This window comes from Aptenodytes forsteri, unplaced genomic scaffold, assembly GCF_000699145.1.
Source record: "Aptenodytes forsteri isolate BGI_AS27 unplaced genomic scaffold, ASM69914v1 Scaffold15, whole genome shotgun sequence".
In the NCBI taxonomy this organism is placed as follows: Eukaryota; Metazoa; Chordata; class Aves; order Sphenisciformes; family Spheniscidae; genus Aptenodytes; species Aptenodytes forsteri.
Window position 1 is genome coordinate 9,557,208 of NW_008795129.1, and position 16,643 is coordinate 9,573,850.

A 16,643-nucleotide genomic window follows, 5' to 3' on the forward strand; every position below is an offset into this window, starting at 1 on the left:
GGGCCATTAAGCCAGCTGAAGACCTGGTTGATATTTTGAGATAATTTTGCTATGATCAATATTATTTGGATAAAGCCTTTATAGATAATGGCTGTTTTAAGGAATGAAAGCATATTTGCACCTGTCTGGAGTAGTTCTGTGCAAGAAGTCCCAGCTGGTAGAAAGCAAGTGATGTTTCTGCTTGTGTAGCACCTGTTTTTGATTTCAGAGGGGAAGCAGAAGAAGATTACTTCAATGGGTGGTGACATTAAATACAGCTGCTGCCTGGCAGAAAGGATGTTATCTCTCTTTTACCCAAGTGAAAACACTTCTACCTCGCATCATGGATAGGATCAGAGCTCCAGCTGTATTCTCCCAGAGGAAGAGGCGGAAAGGGATGCATTCCTCAAACCTTTCCTGCAGTTATGAAATAAAGTTCAATAAGTGTGTTATTTTCATTATGCAGAGGAAGATGGGGATGACCAGAAGGATGTTTTTGATGGAGCTGGCAAGAAGAAAAGGTTTCAGAGTAGAAAGTGAGCTAAGGTACGAAAATATTTATATGTGTAGAAATAACATGTAGTAATGCTGCTTGAAGCATTCTAATTTAATGAATGCAGTCATACAAGTGACTGTGGTTGAAGTTTTTGGCTATGTATGATATACTTTGCTCTTCCCACTATAAAGATGCTTCAGGATTTCAGTGGGTGTTCCTAAAGCATGATTCATTTCTATTGTCTTCTGGGCAGAGAGCAGGCAGAACGCAAACATTAGCAAAATTTCTAATTGTTTACCTCTAAAATCTGTGGTTCTAATTTATCTTAAGTCTGACAGTTTTAATGTGTCTGCATTTTGCAGTGTGCTGCTTCTCACATGGAAAATAAAAAATGTAAGGTGTGAACTTGCGAATGTTTTTCATGGGATATGTTTCTATACATTTGTATGGTCTCACTGGAATCAATGAATCATGTCTTTAGCTGTTGTTTATTTCCCCCTTGAAGTCAGGTTAAGATTAATCTAAACATAATGGCCAATTCCTGAAATGAAAAAAAAGTTAAATATACAGGAATGGAAAATGGGATGGGTTGAGGGGGGCATTTCTCTAGAACACCTCTGGTATTCTAATATTTAACTTCCTGTCAGTAATACGCTGATGTGAGTCTCAAAGTTACTGGCTTACACTTTAGTACAATCTGGAAGAGCACTGGAGAAAAAAACCAGGAATAAAATACCACAGATGTGGTGTTTCAGGGTGAAAATATACTCCAGCTGCAGATTTGTCTGGTGGTGTTTCAATAAGCGAACTCATTTTGAAGGAAGCCTTCCTCCAAATAGTGCTTTTCATGAGTGCTAGTTATATCATTATGCAGTTTTCCAAAAGCTACATCATTATGTAGGTTCTCTGAAAAGGTGGAAGAAAAGCAAGTATTGATCGTTTCTTTGTATCTGTATGCAGATAGTATGCAACTGGGTCCTCCCTATAAAAGCTCATTTCCACAGATTTTTCAATCCCATCAGCTTTGAAAGCCTGAGGAAGAAGGGAGGATGAAATAATTTGTAAAGCAAGATTCAAGCAGGTATTGAACAGAAGTAGGCAATTAGTATCTGATACAAAACTAATTGAATTGTCAGGGAAAAAAAATGAACTGGGCTGTTCTGAATCCTGCATTAACAATCCATTGAGGACTGAGTAGAGGCTTTATCTGGGCTGCTTTGACGCACAGGTATTTATTGCCAATATTTCAGGCTTTCTGTGAGTTGTATGTAAGGCAGGTGTTATGTTTAATTTCAGCTTAGCTGCTACTGGATAAAACAGAACTATTCAACTGTTGATTTTTGTTTTTGAAAATGCCAGAGGAAATGCTAAATTTGTTATGTTCTGTGCCAAGAAAAAAGCACAGCTGTACAGGTACCAGAGGAAACTGGTGCACAGCAGCTGAACTGCTGCTGCGAGCATAGCGATGGCAAAGTTCCCAGATCTGCAGCTTGGTACAAATACATTACATATGAATATTTTATATAAAGTGAAATAAACCACAGGAAGCAGAAGTTTTATGTCTCTAACTGATTTTTTTTTTTTTTTTTACTTGTTAAAAATGTGACAGTTTAATTAAAGTAGAACCTAGCAGGGTTAAATAATAATAAAACCAATAGTATTTCATGGAGATTCACCTAACCTAGATTTGTAATCTTTTAGATTAAAATAAATTTGGATTCTTTTTTTTTTTCAATGGACTCCATTCTACAAGTTGCACAATATGGAGAGAAAAAAAATTGTGCTATACTATGACACTTTTCATATTTCTGAAGTACAGTACATTAAATATGTTTCTTATGTTTCCAAAATATAGTACATTTAATGCATTGGAGAGTTATGTGATAACAGTTTTCTATGGGGTGACTCCAGTATTTGTCATTGCGATTTAATGGAATTGGTGATTATTGGTATGAATCAGGGTCACAGGGATAGGCCAAGGGGTTTTGATGGTCTCCTAGAAAGTAGTTTGCTTTGAAAGGTTGCGCAGTCTGCCTTTAACAGTAGTTAGCACGCATCATTTTTAAAATCCATACTAACCAGCTATCTCTACCAGCGGTGCCCTGTCTGCTTGGACAGGTTGATGGCTTAACTTCTCCAGGTGTTGCAGAAGGACTGCAAAGCAATCTGTCAGGTCCGTTTGAAATTTACTGTATAAGCACAAGGCTGTCACCAGCATGGGCTAGCAGGAGGTTACAGAGGCTTGCAAACGGAGGCGGCTGCCATCATGACAATTTATGTTCCAATTCTAGGCTTATTTCTGTAAAAACTAAGTCGAATACTGACACTGGCTGTGCCTTTCCCCCAAGAAGTTTAGGAATCTGTTGACTGATATCAGTTAATTTTGGCATATATTTCAGAGATACCAAGGTCCTACAGGTTTCATGAAAATGAATAGTTTCCTCCTTTATCTGTTGTCTTTGTGGGTGACAGCACCCTCCTGGGGTGTGTGCAGTGGGGGAACACTAGGAATCACTCAAAATTTCCTACCAAGTTAGTAGCTTTCTAAACTTGCTGAAGAACATCAGCAGGCCAGGCAGAAGTTTACAGATCATCCTAAGAACGTATGTAATTTTTTCTTGAAACATAACTTTGTCCCTGTCCATTATTTTCCTGTGGAAGGTGCAGAACTGTGTCTTTTTAATCGTGAACTATCATGGGATTGTTTCCAATTTCTAGTACATCAACCCAAATTTAGTGTAATAACCTTTATGCTACTGTATTTTTAAGCAATGTACACCATATAATCTATTGAACAGTAACTCAATCTGTAAATTTTATATTCACTAAACTAAGATACCAGTTTTGTAAGAGACTGGCCTTTTAGTAGCAAGGAAGTGGTCTTTAGATGGAGTGCATAATTCATAAGATAAGTCATGAACATTTGACAATGCCATATGTAAAAAGCTTAATGTAAATACAGAAAAGTTAAATTTACAAAAAGATATTGCTAGCTGTAAAGCTTTAAAGTATTATTGTTAACAGATTTTTTTAATACTGTAAAGCTTTCTTTCATTGATCAGGAATATTGGGAAGGTGCTGTCAGGTATCGTAAAGCAGCCTTTTCATTATGGTACTGCTTGTGCAAGACACATTTTCAGAGTTGCAAAAAAATGTGTAATAGGATAGTGTCTTATGGAAGCCAAATGATGCTGAAAGAAAGAAAATGCTGCACTTAGAGGAGCTGTCAGGCTAAAGTCTTTCCTCAAAGCAGATTCGGTGACTGGAATAGATACGCTGTGATATGAAAATGCAGCTGCTTCCCACATCCTAACATACAATATATACTACAATTTTCAGGAAGTGCATGGTAAGTAAATATGGAAATAGCAGCTCTGTACCTGTGTACAGTTGGCTTCAGGAAAAAAAGAGAACTTTTTTTTGTGTACTTCTTGACAGTGACTCTGTCACTCATATTGTGGCTGAGAACAACTCTTACCTGGAGGTGCTGGACTGGCTGAGAGGGCAGGCTGTAGGTGACAGCTCCAGGTTTGAGCTACTGGATATCTCCTGGTTCACAGCCTGCATGGAAGCGGGAAGACCAGTTGACTCAGAAATGAAGTATCGTCTCATGGTAAGACAGATCCTTCAGTGCGAATACAGTGACATTCAAAATGAATGACTGTGGGTTGGTTTGTTTTTTTTTTTTTTTACCTAAAAACATATATACTTGTGTTGTGATACAATTTTTTAAATTCAAAACTTTTTTCCCTAAAGTTTACATGAATAATTCACACAGTTTTAATAGATTAAAAAGACCTTCCACACCTTCTATATCAGTGTCTGGTAATGCTAAGTTACTATGCCGTCACATGTTACAAACTGGTAATATACATCATTCCTGTAAAAAATGGGTGCTATTAAAGGGGAAATATCCATCAGTGAAGCACTTGCTGTTGTTGTGGTACTTGTGGTATTTCCACAAATACTTCAACGTCATGCTGAATGTCCTACTGAGAGCAGTGCGTTTTAATGGGCGCCTGATGGAATACTTTGCCTCTTCAAAACAATACAAAAATATTAAAACCTTTGCTGTTTGGAAGTGATCAGCTAACCACTGGGCCCTTGAAGGACCTGTGAAATGAAGGCTGCTGCAGTCTGTGGCCATGCATTTACAAACTTGGCACCATCAAATAAAACTGTGCTAAGAAAAAAAGGTTTTATTATATTGTACAATCTCTCAATGGGAGCTGTAAGTCAGAGGATATTGTGAATGGCAGGCTGATTATCTGGTGAATAGTGTTTGACCTCGAAGCAATGGATGATGACATATTTTCCTCTGATCTATATCTGACAAAATTATGTACTAATTTCTCAAATTGGAGCGTAGAGTGAAACGGTGATATTGGTTACCCGCAGTACAGACTGTAAATGATGAGGGTGTGGTAGGGATGCCCGGGCGTGCTGTGCACAGCGCGACAACAGCACGTGCCACTGGGCCATGAAATAGACCCTGCGCTGCAGCAGGATGAACCTATTCCCTTGTTCTGCACGCGCTCGAGCCTCATGGTGATGGATTTAATGTGCACTGGTGAAGAAATTAATTCATACGTCAAGAGAATTGTAAGTCTGATCTAAAACTCTCTGAAGTAAAGTAAGGGATTCCTGCTGATTTCAGAGGGTCTGGATTAGGCTCCATGTGAACTGTGACCCCACTGCAAAACGATAACTGGGAAACCCATAAACACTGGGACCACGGCAAGATCCGCCGCGTGTACCTTCCTGTGAGGCAGAGGATGCCTGAATATTTAACAGCAATATTGCACTGTTTGCTGCTTCTTCATTGTAATGTTTAGATTATGAAGGATGATGCATAAATACCACCCTTCCTCAAGAAAAACTGTAGCTCCTGATTAACTTTTTCAGTCATCTTCCATTGCCAGAAACTATTTTCCAGGATTTTACATGTAAGAATTACTGTTTAATAACACTGGGGCGGGGGGGCAGAGGTGTGAATACACCAGATGGAGCTGTCGCTCTCAGACTCAGCATAATTCCATGACAGAATATGTGTTTATATTTGCAATCCTTCCAATGAAGTGTTTTTGCAGTATATTTATAATATAAAATCTGCTGGAGGGAGAATAGACCAAAGAAATTAATGCAAAACAGAAAAAAACTGAAAACCTTGTAATTACTGCATTATGTAATCTCACAGGCAAACAGGTCATAAAAATATAAATACTGGAAATGCAAAGAAGTTCTCTAAACAATAAATAAATCCAAAACGTGAGCAAAATCCTGTGAACTTTGCTGAGGGTTTCACATCAGGATTAAAGTAAACCAAACTACCCTTTATTTTCTTTCTTAATTTCAGCAGTGCATGAAGACCTACTGATTCAGATATCTCAGAAAATATCTTTCATAGATTTATTTTTTTCTTTTCAAAGCAAGAAATGCCTTTGTCTTTCTCCAAAATGTCTCCAATGATGCTGAAGCTTGCTTTTTTTTTAAAAAATCAATGAGAATGCTACTGCAAGTTGAACTGCCTTAGTTTTCTTTTGTATCTCAAAGTCCTTTTGGAATACTGCTGGCGCAGAAACTTCTGAAAAAGGTAGCAGCACTGTCAGGAGATCATTATTATACTTTGAGACTGGCTCTGCAAGTAAGAGCTTCTGTTTTTATTGAAACATAAAGATTTCATGCTAATAGATGTAGAGTGCAATAAGCAAGCCAGTGAGAGCTGTACTGTTAACTTTAAAGCTTATAGTTAAGACCAGTCTTAATTATATAGTGGCTCTAAAGTAATAAATGTTTTTGTAAAGTAAACAAGGAAGGAAGAGAAAGGATTCTAGAAGTTCAGCAAATTTAAAAATAATTTTATTGTTGCAGTGTCACCATGATTATTTTTTCTTTTCTGCCTTCAGAAATGAGGAAGGATTGAAGTAAAGGTTAATTTTCTTTTTAAGTACTAGACCGAACTCGTACATAATGTAACTTAATTGGAGTTTCACTGAAGACAAATTTGGTCCATTATGTCAGTCTTGTGAAATGAAAGTGAATTAACAAACCTCAAACTCAGGCTACATCATGAAGACTTTGAGGTAAAAGGAATGGATTGCAGTGAGGGAATGTTTTGGGTGAAACCTCATCTACATGTAGGTTAGTGACAAAATTCTATTAATATCAATAGCAGTAAGATTTCATCTTTCAGATCTTACAGTAGCCTATTTGGAAGGTTGTTCTTCATTCAGGACATTTGTTTTAAGGCATTACTAAAGAGAAATGTCCTCCTCCATGCAAAACAAGGGGAATAAAGTCAGAGTTACAGACCATTAGCTAACATATTAATTACAATTGTCACTAAAGTACATCTTTCTGTGGTTGCAAATGATCCGAGAGATTCTCTGATGTTAGTGATTTATAGAGTATAAAAGGTTGGTAACCAGATCTAAGATGGTCTGAATTCTTATTGATTCATTCGGTAACAGTTGACTTTTAAAGTCAATAGCCATCATTTAAGTTAATAGGCTATGGAAGTGTGGTAGCCAAACATCCGCTTTAAAGGGAAATCAAAATACTTCTCTGGCAAAGGAATGCCTTTGTCCAGAGACACCTTTCCTACCACAAGCAGATGGGTATGTTGGACAATAGCAGGACATGGACATTAATACCTATGTAAGGGCATCCCCACGTGCTAGAAAGTAGTGCTGTTTCCTGGGTAATGGAAAAGAGAGGCAAAAGGGAAGCTTTCAGAGGGATAAAAAGAAAGGAAGAGAACCATAAGTGGGTTGGCATCCTCAGCAGCCTTAGGTACTGTGCTGTGACTGCACCTCTTCTGCCTTTTCCTCAGTCAGAACCCAAAAGTTGTTAGTTAGTTATTTTTTAGAGGGGAAAAGAGATTTATTTTCTTGAACAAAGGATTTCCCTCCACATTAGGAAAAGGAAGTACCGCATCTTTTGGTCCCTTGCCGTATCATGTGACAGGCAACTCATATTTAACATTTTCTGGAGTGTCTCACTCCATTGCCTCGTGAAAGAGAGAGGCTTACTAATGGAAGAAATCCTTCATACTGACAGTCAGAGTTTCCCAGAAAATAAAATGAAACTTATAAACTGGCTGCCTTCTCTTCATAAAATGCTGGATATCAGCAGACTTTATTATTTGATCAATGCTGTCTGGACTTTACAAAGCTGCTGGCTGTTGAATAATGTGGCCTGACACAGTCTCTGGTATCTGTGCACCTTATTCACTGCTGCTCCATTTTCTCTGTCTCTCTCTTTGTTATTTTCCTATGTCATTATACTTCTTTGTTTGTGTATAAAAAAAAAAATAGTTTGACAAAGAGCAAAGTAGTCCCCTACAAGATTAATGCTGCAACTAAGCCTCTCTGCTGTACAAACTGACGCTAGTGGTACAGACTGATTTTCATGCTTATGCCATGCGGAAAATGTCGCTGTGAAGTAGTGGCAGCGACATTCACTGTTACTGCAGCCTGGATGTGGGGTACAAACTCTGACTAGCTCTAGCAATTAAGTAGCCTACACATTTGCGTATTTTTCAATGGTTACCCCTGTGTAGTTTGCCATAATTTCATTTTAATGTAGTGGAGATACCTGCAAAAAAAGGAATTTTAATGCTTACATTTTTCCTTATATCCATAGTTGTTTCTTCCCAGTACTACAAATTATTCTGAGGTAGTGTGAGTTTCCAGGATTGCTTGTTCTACTCTATAATTGCTAGTGGATGAAACTTTAGATTTGTCCTATATTCTGTACAAATGATTTTATCCCATCTGGTCTTCACACCAAAAAGCAGTATCGATCCTGTTGTTATGTTCTGCTGATGATAGGAGATCATCTCTGGAGTTCTCATGCAGGCATCACAATATTCCCTAAAATCTACATTACTACAGACTATAGTAACTACTGTTTGCTGGATGTTTTTGCTGTTATTTCTAGCCAAAGTTTCTTCTGTTGTTATATATAATCAAGTCCTGTTAATTAAAAGTATAACTATTGCTGATTGAGGAAAATGCTCAAATACCTTTGCTAAGGCAGGAACAGGATGTTTATGTGCCAGTCTGTCACCCTCTTAAACACATGTAGAGCTTCTGCATTTTGCTCTGATCCGCAATGCCAGGTAATGCTACATGTAGGTCTCTTGTTCTTTGTGTGTCCATGTCCTAATGAAGATAATAGCTTATTATATATTCTATTCAGTAACGTTCTGTTTCTTCAAAGTCTTTGCAGCTGGTGCTATCATTTCAAGCAGTATATTAGCTGTAATCAATCATAGTTTATATGATTTAAAATCAATTTTAAAGTATAATTTATGAATGTGTGCAAAAGTGGATGAGTTGTGCCGTTGAGCCTGGCTGAAACCCATTTCAGTTATTCCCAAGAGTGGTCTTACACATAAAATAGCTTCCTTCCTTTCAGTGTATACTATGAAAACTGCCATATAATTCACTGCTCCTTCAGCTGTGCAAGCAAATGCCTTTTTTGTGTGTGCGTGAATAGTGTTATTTAACTACTCTGTATCAAATACAAAGGCAAGTTAGCATGAAATTATATGTGGGGTTTGTATGTGAAGGCACATACACATATTTATAGGTTTGTGTAGCACAGATGCTAGCTTTGTGTCTGCATGTCTTTGGATACAGGGGAGAAAGAGCTCATCATTCCATTATTGGGGTGCAAATTTCCTCCGTGTATCTTTGTGATATTTTTTGTTGTTGTCGAACCATTTCCCTGTGGCTTTTGGATAGTGCAATGCAATACGTTTTTGACAGATCTGCCAAACGTTTTCAGAAAAAATGACAAATAACAAAAAATACACAGAAATGCTGAGAACTCTTTGGGTGTTTCCGAAGTATTTCAGATTTGGGCACTTTTAATGAAAGCAAAGAAATTAAAGGACTGGGCATATAAAGCAGCAGAAAAGCTGGTGCTAGATTGTCTTTTTCCAGTTGCTCCCTGGTCAGGACACTCTCATGTTGAGGACTCATGCTCAGGTCTCTCTTTTGCCAATGGGGACATGACTGTGTATCCTGCCTTTCAGGAGAATTCCCTTCCCACCCTACTGGGGTGGGTTGCCCACAGACTCTTTTTGTTGATCTTGGTCGATTTTGCACGCAGCAAAATTGGGCAAAAAGCAAACGAGCATGTAGGTAGCCTGGTGCTTGGGAAACTACCATTTATGATTTGGCACCTGGCTCCTTTTCCTTGCTCCAGTGAACACCTAAAAATGATGTCTGAATTGGATCAGCATGTACGGAAGGGGCTGAGTGAAAAACCACATCATAAGGTGAACACTGGCTGTTGGATGAAAGGATGGAGATGACTCTTCTATGGCTGTTTGTAAATGTTTCCTTTGCTTTATAATGACCCCAAAATAGAACATTTAGTGTAATGAATTAAATCCAAAGCAAAAAAGTTTTCTTTCATTTTACCTGGAAAAGGGGGGAAGAGTTTATTTTAAAGTTATACAAACATTTTTCCTCCACCGCTACATTTAGCTACAGATCAGAGAAGTCAGTTATTTGAGCATCTCTCTCCGCCCCCCTCCCCACCCCCGGTCTAACATCCCTGATGTTATATTGAATCGTCTAGTGTTTTCTGGGAAAGCTCTCTGTTCTTTCAAGCTTATCCGCTCTTAAAGCTTTGTTTTTTAATCTTACTGCAATAATAAGAGCAGTAGTAGAGACACTTGCAATGTAGAGAGATTATTATTATTTTTTTTTAAATGACAGTGCCATTGAAAACTCCCTGCAAAAACTTACTGCAGGAAATGAAAAATCCCAGTAATCACTAGATAAACTGGTATTGTCAGTGCAGCCAATGTGAAATTAAATGTGTTCCCTAGGAAGATGGTAGCAGTATTATTATTCTCTTACCTTCCCTTTAAAGGTACATATTTTGGGCTCATGAAATGTATTTTTGGTATTTTAAGCTATCTGACAGGTGTGTCACCAACGCTTTTCCCCTTTTTTTTTTTTTTTTTTTTTCCCCCCCTTGTTAGTGACAAGGTCAGTCTCCTCCTTTGAATACACCTGAATCAGAAGTGGCATCGTTTATTGCAAGCAAAGTATCTCAGTATTCGTGTCAAAGGAAGACAACTTTAAATAACTACAACACGAAATTCACGGTAATACTTATTCTATCCACGAAAGAAAAACTAACATAAGTAAAATAAGTAATACAGTGCTTGCATCAATATTTTCTATGGCACCCTCAGCAAATTCATGAGTTAAACGGGCAGCACAATGATAACAATTTTAAAAAGTTATAAATCTGCCATACTTAAATTAAATTTGACTGTAAGCTTAATTGCATCCTTTAAGTATTGCTGAAAGCTTAACACAGTGGATCTTTAAATACACTAATAGCTTGTAAACACATGAATTTTTAAAACAAATGATAAAATAACATTCTGAAAATGTCTTTTAGTCTTCCATCACATTTGACAAGTTGGAAGTAATGATAATCAAAAGTTTGGTTTAGGTCAGTCCAAGGTACTTCGCAATTGCTGTGCTGCCTTCTCTTTTGCCTAGGCGTTCGGTTCTTCAAAGTGTGGTTGTAAGCTTCAGATTTTCACAATTGCTTAGTTATGAAAACAGATTGCATGATCAATGTAATTACTTTAACATGACGAGAAAAAGCCTTAAATTGTCTAGTTAAATAGAAATCTTAGAGACTGTCATATATCCTATTTAAAGCTCATAACGTTACACAGTTCAGTGGGTATGAAAAGCCTGAGTCATCTGGTCTAAATTCCTCTTTAGTTATTGTGCCTAATGGCTCCTCTTGGCTGGCTCTAGATACTCAGTGACAACTATTCAATAGGAAACATTTGGCACAGAGACTCTAATGTAGTATAGTCTGAATAAATCTGGCATAGTTATATTCATATGTTTCAACTATAACATGAAACATCTCCTCATCTTCCTAAAGTTTTATTATTTATTTTGTTATCATGTATAATTTTTATGCTTTTACTTTGTGTGTGTGGGCCTATAAATACACACAAATCTTTCAAGTAAATATTATTTGTAAGATCCATATAAAAAGAATAACAACAGATATCAGTAATTTGAGAATAAAAAACATTTACAAGGTAAATACTAAAACCTCTGGGATTTCAGAACTAAAGATAAACCTAAGAGGAACTCCAAATAGTCTTGATCTGGGAATGCACAGTTAAAAATTAAACAACATAAATTTTGCCTTGTAGTGATGCTTTGAAATAATCATCAATTATACCAATTTTATAATAGTGTCTATGGTACTCAAGTAGGTTAAACTGTTTGCTTATTTAAAAAAATGTCCCTTTTTCAGCAACTTGATGGGAATTGAGTTTTGACCCTGCTTTGAGCCTGAGGTTGGACTAGAGACCTCCTGAGGTCCCTTCTAACCCCAACGATTCCAACATTCCCAAAACTGCTTCTTTTGAAATGGCTGCTGTGCCCCACCTCCTGCTAGAAGAACAAGGCTGTGAATGTTAGCATTTAACCTCTTGAAAGCAGTCATTCTTTTTCACTGTTTACAAATATCAAATACACACTGCCGTAGGGGAAGATGTCAGACCAAAGATAGTATGACCCAAAGATTCTGTAAAATACTGGCCTTCTTGGAGAAATAGGAAGTGCGTGCCTTAGTTCTACGCTTCCTGAAAACAGTGGAATGTGGGAGTCTGGCTCTCTGTTGAATTTTCTGCAGTAGGACATTTTGTCAGTCATTCTGAAGGTAAAAAAGTAAAATTGTGATGGATAATGGCAAAGTACAATGGCTACTCCCAGAAGGCACAAAGTTGTTGATTTTTAATTATCGTTAGCATTTTGAGCACAAAAAGATCTAGAATAAGGTAGTTCCCTTTTTAATGATACCTTTTAAAATTATTTTTAATTTTTGAAACATCTAATATCTTTATTTGTAAACTCTCACAGTATTTTTCAATTTTCAAAGACTGAGTACTATAACTCTAGTGAATACATAGTTCATCTTCTAGCTGTTGAATTCCTGAATTTAGTCTAAGATTCAGTTCAAATGAAAACTATCATAGCAGCAACATATTCATTGAGTGGTTTCTGTTATACCAGTGTTTCACAGAGAGGCAGTCCCTCACTTACGTCCAGGTTTATCATTGCAGCAGTCTTAATGTCAGAGTACAACTTGTGTTTGATAAATTAATTTAGCTGAACACATTAGAAGCAGGGCAGTTTGACTGAAGCACTGAGACTCCCTTCTGTTAGCCCATATATCAAACATTTCTGAGTCTGGGTAGAAATTAGGTTTTGTAGTGACAAAGGTGGCAGTTTTTCATCCTCATACTTTGAGAATAACTGTTCTGAGTTCATGCTGTATTTGTATTTCTGGAGGTGGTGCTGGACAAATTGATAACGTGTATGAGCCTGTCTAGCATCTGCATCTTGGCAGTTGTAATATGCTTTGGGTTGACCTTGGCTGGACACCAGGTGCCCAGCAAGTTGCTCAGTCACTCCCCTCCTCAGCAGGACGGGGCGGGGGAGAAAATACGATGGAAAAAACCTCATGGGTCAAGATAAAGGCGGTTTAATAAAGCAAAAGCAAAGGCCATGTGCTGAAGCAAAGGAAAACAAAAGGTTTATTCCCTACTTCCCATCAGCAGGTGATGTCCAGCCACTTCCCGGGAAGTAGGGCTTCAGTATGCATAGCGGTTGCTCCAGAAGACAAATGTCATAATAATGAATGCCCCCCCCCTTCTCTCAGCTTTTATTGCTGAGCAGACATCATATGGTATGGAATGTCCCTTTGGTCAGTTTGGGTCAGCTGTCCTGGCTACGTCCCCTCCCAAGACCTGGCCCACTCCCAGCCTACTGGTGAGGGGGGAATGTTGGAGAGACAGCCTTGATGCTGTGTGAGCACTGTTCAGCAGTAGTCAAAACTGGTGTGTTATCAACACCTTTTCTCACTACCAATACAAAGCACAGCACTATGAGGGCTGCTATGGGGAAAATTAACTCCACCTCAGCCGGACCCAAAACATAATGTAACTCCTTAGGGCTGTTCCTCTTTTTCCTCGCAACCAAAGCTTGCAATGACAGCTGAAGGCTTGGGTGTTTATGGACTGCAGGAGCTGGCCCATTCCCTGGAAGCCTGCCAGTTAGTCTGCCTAATGTCACAGGAGCCTGATTTTCAGTTTCGCTGTTGTTTTGTTGGTCTTGTATTAAACCTGTAATTCACATTCTCAAATCAAAGTGTTCCAACAGATTTTTCAGTGTGAGCACTTGGCAAATGCACTGAAGCATTGGTATAATTCACTTGTGCATGCTGTGGGCAGCCAACCATTAAATGACAGATTTTCCCTGGCTCAATGCCATACATTCTGAAAATTAGGTCCAAACCATCTTGAATTATGTGTTGATGATAGTATTTTGTTATAACAACTTTATTCTGTGAGCCAGGGTTGTTCCTTTTTCTTACAGATTTTCTGTTTTCTTTGGTTAGCTTGAAAATAATGTTTTTCAATCTTGCCTATAACAGGGGCACAAAACTATTATTTGCTTATGCATTCTTGGATGAACTCATGGATTCTTCCTTTTACTGGACTTTGCCCTGATACCCTGTATCAAATTCCTCTTTCAAATGAGTAGTAGTTATGTTTGAGAAAGAGTAGTAATTACGTTTGACATCTTTTGGTCTCTCCAGAAGAGCAGGAAAACAGTCACTAATAGGCAGTGACATGCATACAACGAGGCTTTGAATGTGCTGATTTCTTGGGAGAGATACCTTTGGAGACTTGATTTCTGGAGAAATTGGTAATTAGTGATCAGTTTTAATCTTGAGCCCTGTTCTGTATATATTTTACCATGAAAGACTATTTATTAAAACCAAATAGCAGAGAGATTTGATGAGAGCTCATGAGGACGACCTGGTGGTTTAACACACTAGATGCAATTTCTACAGTCAACTGTCCCATGTTTTCTTTCTATTGTAATAGCCAGAAAATAACTTACAGAAAGGTGCAACAAACCAGTTTTATATCATGGAAGAAGCTGCTGAAGGGTTGGCAAAGACTGTGCAGATGTGAAGGTTTCATGACCGTGTTCAGTATGGGGCAAATCCTACCCAAATTATTTTTTTATTAGCTGTTGAGTAGTAGCAAGGCCTGTTGTGTGAAGAATAGGCTAAGTATGACAAATTGCATGCCAAGGAGGAGACGGTGGCATTGTGTGGCAGTTCATGGAGGAGAAATGCAACCACTTCAGACTTGTGGGGCCTCATGCAGTCTTTGGGTCACCGTGTGTCACGTACTGCGGCCTCGTGGTACCTAGGTTGGGAACCACTGCCACGGGCTTTACTGATTTGGATGATTCAGGAATGCACCTGAACGCATAGCCCTGACTCCACAGGTGAGCTGTGGCTGTTCAGATGGGTAAAGATGCAAGACAAAAGGGAAAATCGTTTCACCAGAGGCTGTACCTTAGCATGTTTCCTTTATGTTTTTCTTGAACATTAATGTTATTATGGAATATAATATTACAATACTGTTCTCTGGCTCATTTGTAAATAGCTAGCCATCTTCCCCCTCTCCCACTGAAAATATACACTTGGGGGCTGCACTGTGTTTTCATGTGGTAAAATAAATGGAGTCATTCTGCTGTGCCCGAGAGGGATTGTTGGATTTGAATATTAATACTAGACTGCAATAAAATCCAGAAAGACATTATTCTGTGAGGAAAATACAATTTAATTCTTACAGAAGAAACTAATTAAGTCAGAGGCAAATGGTTCTGTGATTCTGAGGCTTATTGCTAATGCTACTGAATGTTACTCCGCTTTGGCTGTTACTCATGGTAATGAGAACGTGGATGTTTAGCACGGGAAAGACGCCTGGTTTCCTTTCCACTCTGTTAGAGGGGGAAAAAAAAAAATCCCTTTTTTATTCTACCCTTTTTTATTTTCTCTTCTTTTGTACCTACAGAAATATGTAGCAGTTATGCCAGTGGCTCAAGCATTTATTATTATTCCATTTTAAAAGAGACCTCAGGAGAACCTCAACTTTAATTTTATAATGAACTTGGGAGCTCTACAGGGAGAAAACCACTAACTGAATACGTACCCTTAATGACATGTACTGTCTTACTGACATAGGTTACTTCAGTAAAAATTCTCCAGACGGTACATCAAAATTGCAAACTTTGTAAATGTATGTGAAGTATATACCTATCCAAAATGCACTGGTGGTTTGGTCTAAAGAGGAAATCTCTCTTCTCATTTTTAAGGTAAGTGGGAGGGTGCTCCCTAAAATACAGACAGAACATAAATACACCTGCGCTTTTTGGCAACCCAAATTTGTATGTATACATTAAGTCTATGCTGCTTTCTTTGGCCATATTAATATGTGCAACATATTTTTAAGACTTTATGTTTCTTATTACACTGTATGTTTTTTATCTGCTGTAGGGTAGTGTTAGGTGATTGACACTAACTAGTATTGTTGTGCTCTGTCAGCAAATCTTTTCTCACAATTGTCTTGTTTTCTTTCACATTATGTGGAAAAATATGGAAACTTCTCAAGAGCACTACTCTTTTCTGTGTGAGAAATGAACCTGCTATTATTGGTTAATATAAGGAGCAGCTGGAGCTAACAGATATTTATTTCTAATAACCGTGTGTATACAAGGACCTGAGATCGTGCGCACGTTATGCTGTTACTGTTATTCTCATTCTCTCAGCTCCTTTGTTTCTTCAGCTGATGTAAGATGATGTGATAAAATCTTTGGACCTGGGCAAGTATTGGGCTTTTCAGTTCACATACCAAAAATAAAATAAAATAAATTCAGATTGAGCAAAAATGGATAATTTTATTTATTTGGAAATCACTTTAGTCAACATTACAGGTTGGCTCAAATTGCTTAATTCTCCTTGAAATAAGCACCTGAAAGTATTTATTTTTCTCTCTCTGTGTATACGAAAGGTATTCACATTCCCTATGACTCTTCCCATTGACGCATGAAAGTAGGATTTACACTGGAAAAAGTGAGAAGAAAATGATTTGAATAGATGGTTCATTCTAAATCTCTTTAAAATAACTTTGGTCAGTTTTGAATGGACATGAAACACTGGCAACAGCAATGTGATAACTAGGACCCACCCTTTGGATTTATGACTTACTAAATAAACTTCAAGTAGAAAACAGTGATTG

The 16,643-nt window shown here is 37.9% G+C and overlaps 1 protein-coding gene across 1 annotated transcript in view; it reads left to right on the forward strand.

Annotated features, from left to right (window-relative positions):
• Positions 1-322: 322 nt before the first annotated feature.
• The window catches only part of DNTT (DNA nucleotidylexotransferase), a 96,111-nt gene continuing 79,790 nt past the window's right edge, over positions 323-16,643 (forward strand). Inside the window, 3 exon segments of the mRNA XM_019471694.1 lie at positions 323-525; positions 3,914-4,088; positions 10,479-10,604. Coding sequence (XP_019327239.1) covers positions 323-525; positions 3,914-4,088; positions 10,479-10,604 — 504 coding nt within the window.